The sequence below is a fragment of the Brienomyrus brachyistius genome, chromosome 1, assembly GCF_023856365.1.
Source record: "Brienomyrus brachyistius isolate T26 chromosome 1, BBRACH_0.4, whole genome shotgun sequence".
Classification (NCBI taxonomy): Eukaryota; Metazoa; Chordata; class Actinopteri; order Osteoglossiformes; family Mormyridae; genus Brienomyrus; species Brienomyrus brachyistius.
The window spans coordinates 19245798-19259891 of record NC_064533.1 but is presented as its reverse complement, the minus strand read 5'-3'; the positions used below and the strand labels follow the sequence as shown (position 1 = coordinate 19259891).

At 46.0% G+C, this 14094-nt stretch overlaps 1 protein-coding gene across 2 annotated transcripts; it reads left to right on the top strand.

The window, feature by feature from the left end:
- The first annotated feature begins 317 nt into the window (after positions 1-317).
- On the top strand, positions 318-12389 carry ttc39c (tetratricopeptide repeat domain 39C). 2 transcript variants are annotated; one of them, XM_049014025.1, is made up of 14 exons: positions 319-1037; positions 5569-5617; positions 6293-6421; positions 7895-8009; positions 8359-8734; positions 9115-9283; positions 9439-9532; positions 9701-9808; positions 9905-10014; positions 10287-10410; positions 10967-11064; positions 11566-11670; positions 11825-11863; positions 12229-12389. In XM_049014025.1, the coding sequence occupies exons 1-14, from the start codon at positions 907-909 to the stop codon at positions 12316-12318; spliced, it is 1737 nt and encodes a 578-aa protein (XP_048869982.1). In that variant the 5' UTR covers positions 319-906; the 3' UTR covers positions 12319-12389. The 2 variants fall into 2 exon arrangements, 1 of the variants encoding a protein (XP_048869982.1); XR_007398049.1 differs by lacking the exons at positions 11825-11863; positions 12229-12389 and having other exon boundaries at positions 318-1037; positions 10975-11064; positions 11566-11582.
- The last annotated feature ends 1705 nt before the right edge of the window (positions 12390-14094 follow it).

Below are 14094 nucleotides of genomic sequence, written 5' to 3'. Positions count from 1 at the left end.
TTTAAGATAAAATGAAACCATTAACAGAGAAGGACTGGGCTTTGAACGCTACTGGGCAAAGCCTGTGTTTATCTAAAAATGTGACCATGAAAAAATATATGCAACTTTACATAGGCCTATATATACAATGCCTGTCCACATATACCAGATATTTAATGATGTGGATTTAGGTTTTTTCTTTAACAGTAAATTAAAACAAAGAGGTGAAACTTTCAAAATAAAAATGTCGAAAACAAAAATATATTTATTGCGTTTGCCGTTGTTAACCAGCCGAGCCTGTCAGGGTGGGGGTGGTCATAACGGGGCAGCGCGCACGTCCTTTGGCGGGTCAAAGGTTGCTGCTGCTCGGCACGTTACCCGGGACCGGACGCGGAGGAAGTGGGGAGCTGCGCCGTAAACCGAGTGGCGGGGAGCGAAAATGAAAACGAAACCGGACCGAAACAGAACCTAACTAAGCACCGATTCCACAGCCCTGTATAAAACTGCACGCTGACTAGCGGCCGAAGGAAAAACAACGACTTTAAATTAGCTTTAATAACATGTAAAGTAAACGACGCAAGCAGGCTGCAGGTACTGTGGCGCTTTCAGAAGCGAACGGTGAATAATGGCACTTTCCCTAAACAGCCTAAAGCGAGGGGAAATAAAGGCTCTCGGCAGTCTCTGTCAGCCGGGAAGGTCGCTTTAAACTGCGTGCCGGACCGGTGTGTCTGTCCGCGTCTGGAGACAGGACGCTCCCCCCTCTCCCCTCCCGGCGTGCGGGGCTGAGCCGCGGTGAGCTCCGTGCAGCCGCCTTCTTGCTCCTTCTCCTTTCCATTTAGGGGAAGTAGGTGCCCGGAGCGATTTAAAAATATATATATATTTTGCTGTTTGAGAAAAAAGGGAAATAGCCCGATAGAAATCGCAGCTATGGCCGGTCCCGAGCAGCAGGTCGATGGGAAAGCGGAGCAAATAGATGATGCCGAACTGGCTCTTCAGGGTATAAACATGCTTCTGAACAACGGCTTCAAGGAGAGCGACGAGCTCTTCAGGAAATACAGGTGAGGAGCACTGCCCGGGTTTCATTATACGCAATATGTCGGCTTTATGTCTCTGGTTTCTTTTTGTGTGTTTATGGTGTTTGATCTCTGCCTGCTTATTTACACTTGCTGGGTTTGACGGTATGTTACACTGAGATATGTAGACAGCGTTAAAACTGGACCGTAAAATACGCTTCTCTCACCTTTTCACTGAATCGTTTTTACTAGCCGGAAGACACTAGCGGACTTTCAGAGTTAGGTCTGTTTAATCGTGGCGAGGTGTTTCTTATGTCGCTGCCCGCACATGTGTTCGTTTGACTGGGGTGGTGTTCAACCAAACGTGAGCAGACTTCATGGGCTGCTGTTGTTGCAGCAGCAGCATGCGTGCAGGCAGCCGGTACGGACACGCCGCCCGGCGGCTTTGATCTCCGGAGTTTGCGCGAGTCGGGTACGGCCAGGGGAATCTGCCTCACTACACAGATCGAGCCAGGATGGCAGTGTGACAGGAAATCCGGAGGGAAGTACGGTTGCCTTACGTCACGTTAGCGGGCATTCCTCAAAGTCTGCTACTTCTCCCGTGTGTGCGTATGCTTTAAATATAGATTTGACAGTGGGCTTTAATCCCTGTTCATTGAAACGGCCTTCAGGGGCTGAATCGAACGTCTCTGAAGACAGGTACCTATTTTAGGAGTCCTTGTAAGGGGTTCCAGGAACGGAGGGAGGGTGTGTATATACGTCAGTGACAGCTGGGTTCTCAGCGGGGTATTCCCCGTTACCGGCGAGCATCTGGAAGTCACCGGGCGCTTTCGGGTTTGTCGGGGACGGAGCCGAACCCAGGCGCAGTTACGCCCACTACCCCGAGGTGTGGGGTGTAATCAATCAAATACACATGAACACTCACCTTAGTTATAGGTCTAATGTTTGCGTCCTTTTTTCTTACATTTTACTAATATTCCACTTGTGTTGTACATGGATTGCTTATTTTGTTTTCTGTTATATGTCTTGAATATGTTTTATTCTTTGTTTGGTATTTTTTGGCGCTGTGACAATTATACCTTTGTAGAACAAAACCTCCGTGGAGAAATTCTTATCTATATTATATGATATTACGTCCAGTTTTAGGCATTTTGGGTGCTGCTGGAATTACTGTGATACTGGAATTGCTGCTTTGTTTAGCGTCCAGAGGCTGTGGGGTCCAGTCTTCAGTAGCTGGTGTAGGCGGGTGTAGGGTGGATTGGTTGGGGCTTCCCCTCAGCTGCCTTGTTTTGATGGCATCTGAGCCAGGCTGGGAAGTCTCCTGCTATTGGGTTTTTGTGGGGGGAGGCTTATAATATGTAACCCACAGCATTGGTACTGTCCTGTGTATTCCTGGTCTGCTGTCAGCAACACATTTTGTGGCCCAGCCCCCCCCCTCCCCTCCCCAACACAGACACACACACACATCTTGATCAGGTTTTCTGTAATTCCCTTTAGTCATGGTTGGAATGTTGGCTGCATTGCTGCAGATTTCTCACACGAAGACATGCATGATGCAGCGTTCATCTCACCGCCTTTCGGTTTCAGTGTTTTATCTCGGCTGTGCGTCTCTAGTTTCTGCCACTACGGTATTTCTGCTGCGGTCTGTGTGAACCGCCAGGTTGGCCACGAACACGGGCCTCTTGCAGGCACGTTTCTGACATGCCTGCCTGCCTCCCATCCCCCCACTGTCAGACGGTTTAAGGACACCAGCTTCGGCGTGTGGCCGTCACTAAAACCTGAACTGGCATCTAGCATCTAGGACCCGATCATCCCCCTGGCCTGATTACCACAGACTCAAACGTCTACACCCCCACATTGTTTGCGACAAGCTGTCTTGTAGTTCAATAATAAATCATTTAGCAGACGCTTTTACCCAAGGCAGCAAGAAAATGTAAAAGTAGGATTAGCCAATCCCTGAAGCAGTTGGGAATTAGGGGCCCTGCTTAGGCGCCTAAGGGTCAATTCACTGGATTTGAGTCAGCAGTCTTCTGATTGATTACTTGCTTGATCACACTTCGCCTGACCGCTGCTCGTTTTTTGGATGGTGTTAGTGTTCACTGCTTTCATGTGAAATCTCTGTCTAAAGTCTATGTGTTCTCTTGGCCACTGGTATTGGCCTGCTATGGAATGCTTCATTCCAGTTAGATAGGAGTAATTGGATGGGGCAGCTGGGTAACTGCTTAGTTGGGGACCCTTATGACCCACTAATGTTGCTGTCTGATGTCCATGAACCCACCCACCCCGTGTCAGGAGATGCTAAGGTACAGGGCGGTGCCTGAAATTTCTTGATTGTGATGGTGAGTCTTTGCACTTCCTCAACAGGAGGCTAGACACTAGGGGAGTAACAGTACACAAATGTCACAGTCCGGTATCTACCTTGGTTTTGAAGTCATGGTTTGGTACTTTTTCGGTACAGGGTGGGCAAAACATAAATTGTTTCTTTTTCTTTTTATTAAACAACGGTTTACTGAACAAAGTATGACTGTCTTTTCTCAAGTTTCTGTTAATGCTATTTATTACTTAGAATGTTTATTTTTATTTACTTCTATAAAGTGAATAAAATATGTCCATTAGGGTGCACATTCAGAAAATTCACTGCACTTGATATGTTCTGTATAACAGCTTTCAGCTTCATATTAGAACTGTGCAACTTTGGTCCAAATGCGTATACCGTTCCACTCCTAATGGAAACAAAGTGCTTGATGTTACTCCTGGAAGATGACTACCATTGAACCGGTCACTTGCGGAGAGAAGGCTGTTATGGTTACACCTATGGGTCTGGACCATCGTTTAAGACTGAATTCTGGCCATATTGTGGCACTTTTTTGTATGTTTGTATCTCTTTTAAAAATATGAAACTTTAGTTATGCCAGTGAACAAGGCAGGACACCAGTGAGAATGTACAGAATAGCAGTAGTGATGCGTATGGCTCTTACTTAGATTTATATATTTCTGTCACTGCCCGTTAACAATAATGCGTTTTTACTGTCTTCGGAAGTGTGAGTGACTCTTTGCTGACGCAACCTCGGACAAGAGCCGGATGTTTTCTCACATTTTCGCATGTTTTGAAGTGACAAGGGTGTTTTATTTCTTCGTCCGTATTTTATAAACAGAGCTGTGGATTTTTTTTCCCCACTGTGGAGTCTTTGCCCTACTGGGTCATTCAGTGTGTTTTTCATTGAAGGTGTTGTGGTTTGCAAAGGGGGCAGGGACCTGAACATAAACACGTTTGGACACCACCTGACTAACTCTGCTGATTGGTGGTGTGGTTTGTGCGTGCGCGCAGACAGATGTTTACAAGATGGTGATTGGTCGGTACATGTGTTTGGCTCATTGAGAAGGGGCGTGTGAGTGGGGAGGGGCAGCTGCACGTGGGCAGCCAATCAGCACCACAGCAGGACAGCCCCGCCCCCCTCCCTGTGTTTATTTTTGAATTTGTTTTATTATCTTTTAATTTCGTTTGCTCAGCCCTTGGCAGAGCTTTGACGTGTCAGGCTATTGGGCTGTCCCAGGGCACTGTGAGACAGGAAGTGTGGTGATGATAATCAACAGAGGCTAAGCCTCCATCCGCCCCCTCCCGCCCACGCCATCTGAAATGTCACTGCAATACTAATTGCGAATAAAGATGGAAGCTTAGTGGGGGGGCGATGGCCCCCTGTTATGTTGTGTGTGTGTGTGATTTTGGCAAATGAAGTAACTGTTACTTACTGAGCTGAAAGGGCCTTATGGGTAATTTTGCCTTTCCTGAACGCACTGGGGTTTGAGTGGATCCTCATTAACATGCACCAATCCATTCCCCATTGTGGTGGCTTCTTTATATTGTCATAATCCTGATAAGTTTCCCATCCTAGGTGAGGTTGTGCCCAGATTTGCCATTGTGACCTCACACATACGATTGCTATGGTTCTGAATCCAGTTTTGGCCCCGTATATGAGTGTCTGCACATTATGCCCGTGTGTTTTGGGTTCTGTTGGGCCGACCATCTGCCCACTGCTGTCCAGAGACATGCGGTTAAAATAAACCAGTATTTCTTAGCCCAGTCTGTGGGAATCCACATTTTTTACCCCCACGGTCCTTCCAGCACATCTATACCAGATATTTTCTGTTTTTGATTGGCTGGAAGCTGGGAGGGAGCCAGAATGTGGACTATATGGTCATCGAAGGACTGGGTTGAGAAACACTGGAGTAAACCCTTGACACTGAACTCCACACAGTCCACACGCTGCTCCCGCTGCATTCTGGGATTGCACCTTTGTTGTCCTGAGTAGATAAGTGAACAAGACAAAGCGTAACTGTGCGCAGGTTTGGCACCAGCTGAGGTGAGATGGGTGTGATTGGGCATCTTCTCTGCCTCAGGATCGGTCTGCGTGCTCCCCTCTTGGGAACGCAGCTCATTGGAGCTGAGCCCACAACTTCAGACAGTGCTGAGAGGGCCCTCCTTTCTCTTTGCTCCCCCTGGGTTATTCCAGTTGAGACCTGATCTGACACTTGAGCGGCACCTCTAATGTTTCTGTACCCCCCCCCGTCTGTTCAGGACCTACAGCCCCCTGATGAGCTTTGGGGCCAGCTTCGTCAGCTTCCTGGTGAGTAGTCGTTTCCACCATGAATGCCCCCGGAAATTCTTAGCCATCTGTTGCGTGGGCGTCAGCCTAAATGCATTTGTTAATCATGAATAAATACAAGCTGTATAATTAGTCCGATCTAGAGGTGCACAAATCGGAGATTGTGAAAAGCTTTTGCAGTATGTGCCCCCCTCCCCAACATCTGTGTAAAATCCTGTGGTTATGGAACAGTCACAGTGCAGGCGTGAGCGGGGGGTCATTCTTGGATTTTTCCAGTGCAGGGTATAAGAGGGGCCATGTTTCATAAAGAGGGGCCAACCTTATCTTTAGCGAATGATATGTGTTTTGTATTGGTGAGTGACAGAGGAGGGCCCCCCCAGGGGCCAGTCAGCCTTCAGCTGGGGCCAGTGTGGCCCTGCCCCTGTATTCACCCTTGACACTGAGGGACTAATGCAGAATTTCCTAGCAGCTTGCTTTCTGGAACATTCTATGGTGTTATCATTGTTTAGGGACACTGCTATGAAAAGAGACTGAATATGTGCAGACAAGCTGCAGGAAGGTAAATAAATTGCAGGGCAGGCCAGGCGTGACCAGACTGCCACTCATCATGATGTGGCATCTGCGTCTTTTCCAACTTTAATGGCTACTGGGGCACCGCTGTCCCCCCCCCCCCCCCCCGGTGCCGTTCTCTTGCAGAACGCCATGATGACCTTTGAGGACGAGAAGATGCAGATGGCCTGTGAGGACCTCAAGGCCACGGAGAAACTGTGTGAGAGCGACGGTTCTGGAGTCATCGAGACCATCAAGAACCGGATCAGAAAGAGCGTGAGTGAATCCCCCCCCCCCCAATGTCACTGTCCAATGATTGTGATGGGAATCCCCCCCCCCCCCCCCAATGTCACTGTCCAGTGATTGTGATGGGAATCCCCCCCCCCCCCCCAATGTCACTGTCCAGTGATTGTGATGGGAATCCCCCCCCCCTCGGTGTCACTGTCCAGTGATTGTGATGGGATGTGGCAACACCAGCTGAGCTCTTTTACCTGCCCAGTTTGTGTCGTCTCCTGATATGAGGAACCAATAAACTAATGAAGTGTTTCTAGATTCTGAAAAATACAGTGAAAATACAGTGGTACCTCAGCTTATAAACTTAATTCGTTCGAGGACTCAGTTCGTGACCCGAAAAGTTTGCGACCTGAATCAATTTTTCCCATTTAAAATACTATAAATACAAAATATTCGTCCAAACCTCAGAAACACCGAATTTTTTTCAGATTATGTTTTTCTGTGACCAAAAATATAGACTTAAATTAAAATAACCTTGGTTGGCGGGCTGGTCGCTCGAAAGATGCCAAAACATGGGAAAGAACCACAAAACATCTCCCCAAAAAACAATTAACATTAAACTAGCAGTCAGAAACAAAGTAATTTTGAAAATGTGATTTTTTTTTATTAAACTGTACATTATTACAGTACATTATTTTCGTGTGTCTAAAATTTTTGTGATGAACTTTTGTTTGTACTGTAAACAATACGCAGGAGACACTGTGTGAATGGAGAATATAACACTTAAACAGGAGTTACTTAATAATTTGTTAATGTATTGTAATTTTATGTATACATATGTGACTGTTAACCATCACAAACGTTTATCAGTGACTGAAAGGTATCACTATAACAGAACGTTCTCTCTCCCTCTTTTTTTTTTTTTTTCAGATATTCGACCTCTGATGAGATATAGTAAAGACATACATCTACAACAAGTTTTTTTATACATTCCACAACCGTTCTTGGGCATAATGTTCACTTCTTTGTGTTTCGGGTGATTCTTTGGGGCGCTTTTGGGGGATGTTTATGTCTTCCCAGCCTGAAATACGGTTCACAAATTTTTTTCCGAACCTCTGGTTCGTAACCCGATTTGTTCGTGAACAGGACTGTTCGTGGGTTGAGATACCACTGTACTACTTTGGTATTTTTCAAGTATTGTGAAAATCCTGCACCTGCCATGTCATGTGCTGCACTGTGGACCTGGGGGAATCTTATTTTGTACCACAGTATTCTTGTATAGGGAGGGTACGACAGTAAAAACCCATTTGACTTGTCTTAACTCAGGTAAAATGTACTTAATAAATGAGAAAGATGGTAACTTAAGCATGTTTTTCTTATACCGTATGTTACAGCATCAAAATAATAGCTTGTACCAGCTTGTTGTGAAAGTGCTCAACCGCCATGCAGGGTGAAACCCACAGGCCACTTTGGGCTTGATGCAATTACCCAGAATGCTCTGCTTCCCCACCCTAGATGGACTCCCAGAGGTCAGGGGCTGTGGTGGTGGACCGGCTGCAGAGGCAGATCATCGTGGCAGACTGCCAGGTGTACCTGGCCGTGCTCTCCTTCGTTAAGCAGGAACTGTCAGGTACGTAGCCTGCCTCTCTCTCTCTGAGCAGCTGCATGTGCATAGAAGCTTATTGGCCCCTGCAGTGCCCCCCCCACCCCCCCGCCATCACTCACTGATCCAAAACATATCATTAGCTAATGAAATGGTTGGCCCCTCTATATATGTTATGGCACCTCTTATGCCCCCTACCTTAAATTCTGTTTATAAATATTTTTATTAAATTAAAAAAATTGCATACATATAAAATAAATGCTCATTATGGCCACTTTCCCTTGAGCCTTAAAAGCGATTGAATTGACCCCAGTTGGGTAAATTGTGACTGTCTGTTCCCCCACCACACACCCCCAACCCTAAAAACGTCCCCAAGCGTACATTAAGGGCGGCTGGATCCTCCGCAAGGCCTGGAAGATGTACAACAAGTGCTACAGCGACATCGGCCTGCTGCAGGACGCTCACCAGCGACGAGCCTCTTCCTCCTTGCCGTCGGTGGAGCAGCCTGCAGTTCGGGAGAACGAGAACGCAGTGGCGCAGCCTGGGAGGGAGACGGTGACGGCCGAGACCCTGGGCCGCCTCAAGGGCTCAGTCAGCTTCGGCTATGGCCTCTTCCACCTCTGCATCTCCATGGTGCCACCGCACCTCCTGAAAATCGTCAACCTGCTGGGGTTTCCAGGCGACCGGGGGCAGGGGCTCGCCTCACTCACATTTGCCAGTGAGAGTAAGGACATGAAGGCGCCGCTCGCTACGTGAGTACGTGTACTCTGTCTGTATCAGGTGTAAGGCGGCTCTGTGTCGCTCAGCATATTAGGATGCTGTGCCTGTGATCAGAAGGTCGCTCTGACATAAAGTGATGTCACCATCGGGCCCCTGAGCGAGGCCCTTAACCCCCTAGTTGCTGCAGGGATTTTCTGACCCTGTTTTCAATGTTACGTCGCTTTGTATAAATGGTTCTGCTAGTGTTTCCAGCATTCTCGTTAAAGACAACAAGGACAGTGGGTGGAACCTCAGTAAGGAAACGCAAGGAGTGATTTCTGCTAGTCTGTAAACGCGGTTAGGGTTGGGTGTAGCAGATGCTTTAGGCTTCCCATGTCAATGTCGTCCCCCCCCCTTCCCTCCATACCTTCAGCTTGGCTCTGCTCTGGTACCACACGGTAGTGCAGCCGTTCTTCGCCCCCGATGGCACGGACACACGGGGGGGCCTGGTGGAAGCCCAGGCCATCCTACAGAGGAAGGCGGCCATTTACCCCAGCTCCTCTCTCTTCACGTTCTTCAGGGGCCGCGTGCAGCGCCTTGAGGTGAGCCCCCTCCCCTTCCGTCTGTGGGGCCCCGGGGGGGTTTGACCCTGCCGGGTGCGTTTTAGGCCTGCAAAACAATCACTCTGGTTTTCTGTGCTCAGAGGGTGCAGTGAAACTTCTTGTAATGCCGGCGTTGTTCTCCCATCATTCTTCAGTGCCAAATTAATAGTGCCTTGACGTCTTTCCATGAAGCGTTGGAACTTGCGACGGATCAAAGGGAAATTCAGCACGTGTGTCTCTACGAAATTGGTATGTGGTCCAACATAGATGATAATTCCATATGATTTATCTGTCCAGCATACTGTTAAAAGAAAATGCAGCTGTCAGTTTCGGCTTGTGTTAATCAGAAACTGATGTAGCCATGGTAACCGTGCATGAGGTGTCCGTGGGTAACGTAGGTCCCCCTTGTGGCTACAGGCTGGTGCAGTATGATCGAGATGAACTACTTCGACGCCTTCAAGTCCTTCGAGCGCCTGAAGAATGAGTCAAGGTGGTCCCAGTGTTACTATGCCTACTTGACCGGAGGTTGGTGCATGATGGTTGGGGCTTCAGGAACCTATTCACAGTTTATTAATATTGGCATTATAACTTAAAATCTCCATTTTCTCACATTTCTTGCAGTTTGCCAGGGTGCTGCTGGCGACGTGGAGGGGGCTGTGAATGTCTGTAACGACGTTCAGAAGTTATTTAAAAGGAAGAATAATCAGATTGAGCAGTTCTCTGTTAAGAGGGTGAGTCATGGAGGTGTTTGAATTGTTAGCCTGTTGACGCATGGTGGCTGCACTGTGGCTGTGATTCCATGGTGGTGTTGTTCCTCCTAGGGATTGATGCAACAAATATTCTCTAAACTTCCATCAAAACTCCCCTATTCTTCTAAATGACTAGGTAACCAGTATGTCTGTGTTGGCCACTTGATGGCAGACTTTAGCCAGTTTGCAGCTTATGAGTGATTCTTGCACTATAGCTGGCATATCAGGTGTGTTGTTTTTTTTTTTGTCTACAGGCTGAAAGGCTGAAGAAGTCATCCCCTACTAAGGAGCTGTGCATTATGGGAGTCATCGAGGTCCTCTACCTCTGGAAAGCTCTCCCGAATTGCTGTTTGTCAAAACTGCAGCTTATGAGCCAAGGTCTGCCTGAATGATTCGCTATATGGGAAATACAGCTGTAAGATGGGGCACTTACCCTCCCCCACCACGACAAGCATGAGCTTTGTCACAATGCTAGGGGTTGAAAACTCAAGAGATTATTCTGCTTAACTAATCGGGTTAGAATGGTGGATGTAATTTCCATATAGCCTGGTGGATTTTTGCTAAACAAAGGCAGCATTGTTAAAAACCAAAAAACAAGGTGAATCCGTGTAACACTGTATTATGCAGGGCTTTCCAACCATGGCCTGTCAGGGAGCCATTGTGTGATAATGTTCATTGTTCCTCAGCCTTTAATTACTGTGTTTAATTAGTGGATTATTAGGTCACAGCACCTGGCATTCAGATATCAAGTTCCTGCAGAATCCACCATAATCCCCACTATAATCCAAACCATTTATAAGTTATAATTGTATAAAAGGCTGTTAAAAGAATTAAGGCTTTAATTCCTATGGAAATTGTATGCTTTTGGAAAGACTATAGTCCATTTTACTCATTCAAAGGCTTTTTCTCCAGCCAAACATTTTCACTTTTTCAGTCTTACAGGAGGTGGATGATGCGTCACACGCCAGTCTGAAACACCTGCTTCTCGGCGCCATCCACAAATGCCTGGGAAACACAAAGGATGCAATTCAGGTATTTATTATATAAAAAACATGTGCCGCATAGCCCTGACACATGGGCATCTCATTTTTGAGAGAGAAAGAGGCAAGATTTCTGCATTTGCATTGAAAGGATCTACTACATGACATTATAGCACTGAGACACAAAGGAAATCTAAGCCGATATCTGCTTGGACGCAAGAACAGCCAGCTGTGATTTTGCATTGGGACATTTAATGATGCTGTTCTAGCCCAAATGGAAAGAGTTTAGCTCTATCTTTCTTTTCTGGCAGTAAGAAAAGACTGTTGGCATGTCAGTAGTCAGACACTAAGTGTTAGCATCTAAGCACCAACGTGAGGCTGAAACGCCCGTCATCATCGGATCAGACTCTGTGTAGGCACGCTGAGATCCGCGTGCGCTATTCTGACACTTGCATACGTTAATCCCATTTAAAAGCCTTCTCGGAGTCTAACTGCAGCTATGACAATAACGGAGCCTGTTAGCTGTGAATCTGACGCAGTTCCTGCTTACCAGTCGTTTCAGCTGTCAGCCAATGATGATCTGGGCCAGCAGAGCATCTCGTACGTGCAGCCGTACTCCTGCTATGAGCTGGGATGCATCCTACTGGAGAATCCAGAGGTGAGGAGGGTGGGTTGTGTTGCGGTAATTTTCCTGTAGCTACTGGATGAAGGTATTTGGTGAGATTTTTTTTTTGTGTTGTTGACTTGTCTCTGCGATTTGCTGTGATGAGGGGGCTGTATTGATTTCATTCCTACGCTTTGGTTTCCGACAGTCTACGGGAAGGGGAAGGTCACTACTACTGCAGGCCAAGGTAAGTGTCAGCTGTTAGCATTGGACAGGTTGTCGTGGTAATCATCCTTCCTCAGATTGATGAGCTGACCTGAATGGAAAACAGTTTATGAATTTACTCATTATTACATCTTAATCTTGACATTGAAGTTAAATACTTTGTCCAGAATTACAACAGCACAGTTCCTCCTGGGACTCTCTTCAATATGGTTACAAGTCATAGTGCAGTAGTACCTGATGCTCCTACATTAATTTAATGAATCTGTTGTTGTAGATTAATGGATTTTGAAAATCTTACTGCTTAAAAGTTATTTGGTAGGGGAAGATCAGGCATCTCCAAATTGTCAATTAAAAATAATAATAATTGCACATCTGTATCCTCCACAGGAGTGTTATGCGGGATATGACTTTGAGAACAGGCTACACGTTCGCATCCATTCAGCATTAGCCTCCATGAAGGAGGTGGAGCCTCAGTGATGCGCCCACTGTCAGCCCAGTCCCCGCCCCCACTGTCAGCCCAGTCCCCGCCCCCACTGTCAGCCCAGTCCCCGCCCCCACTGTCAGCCCAGTCCCCGCCCCCACTGTCAGCCCAGTCCCCGCCCCCACTGTCAGCCCAGTCCCCGCCCCCACTGTCAGCCCAGTCCCCGCCCACCATGCACTTTGTTTTTTTGTGCAGCAGCTTGCAGTTGTGGGCAGGTTGATGTCGTTTGCGATGGCCGGCCATCCCGTGGTCTGATGCTTTTTTTTGTATCATTTACCTCAAAGATGTTTTACATGTACTTGGGAGAGGTCATGTGCTGGTAATACAGTACAAAAATATCCTACTAGGTTTAGTATGGAGGTCACTGTAATTTACCGTGGTTGTATGACATTTTTGTTAATAAGCGAGTCGGCCAAAGTTATGTTTCTATTTTTTGTTACCAAGGTTAGTTAAAAAGAACATCATTTGAAGAAATGCTGTATGTTAAACAACGAAAATATTTTTCCTATTTTGCCAGTGATAATCACATACTTCTTAAGTTTTGAAATGCGAAGGGTTAATGAAGTATTTACTGATGCTACTGCCTTTATAAGAAAGGAGATAAAGGAAAGGTAACAGAAATCCCGGTGAATTAGCTGAAATGTAGAAACACTGCCACTTCCTTGTTGCTCGTGATTATTAAATGACCTGCTGTGATTGTAGCCAGTAGTGTGTGATGCTTTGTCTGAAATCCTTAAATTAGTCTTTGTGGAGTGTTACAGGCATCGTGGTGCGTTGCAGTGTGCCGTGCAAGTTGGCCTAAACAAGAAGATTGTGGTTAACTAGTTTTCTGAGAGTTCCAGGTAATATCAAAGCTAATTAGGGTTTTCATTTTGTGTTTGTCAACTTAGTGTTTATTTATGTGTATCAAGGACATCACTGATTCCTAAAATGTCTAAATTCATTGTTCATTTTTATGTATAACCTTCACCTATGAGTTTTACACCGTAGAAACTGCTGGTATGTAAATACTGGAGATCATGCCATTGGGTGCTACATTTGATCTCATCTTCAAGATTCATTTCTCCATCTTGGACAGGCTGTTAATTATCACTGCAGGGACTTGCATGTTCCCAATGCAGATCCTAACTCTGTGTGTTGGAATATGCAAGTGGCTATTGCGGTCCCCTACCGATCTGTTTCAGCTTGTACGTCATCAAGTGACATTTTCCCCACGGTAACTAGGCATGATCACTGTAGTTACACCATAGTAGCACTTTATTTCACAGTACACTTTTTTATGGAGATTTTTAGCACATAATTTCTATGAAAATGCCATTTTACGTACTACTGGATAGCAGCATGTAATACATTTTTTATGTTTATAATATGTCAATGCAATAACTTTGCCAAGGCAACCAAAAAAGTCTCCTGCGAAATCTTGGGATGAAACCAAAAAAAAAAAACTACTGACTGTAATTCAGGGTGATATTCCTCCATGTGACCGACACTTCATTTACAGTCTTTTAACTATATTTTAAAATGACTAATGGCAGTAATTCAAAGTGTGGTGTTGGTACACTTCATAGTGTACTGCCTTTATTGTTGCAATATGGAGTTTTTTTTGTGATTTCACGTTGTTTCAGTGTCGTGTTTTTTTTTTTTTCTTCAAATTTACGATGTGGCAATTTTCGAATAATCAGTTCAGGTTCTTTATATCTGTCATAAATCAGATTTGCTACGGGGCCACACTGGATATTGCGATATCATGCATTTCTCTGAGAAAAGGCAAA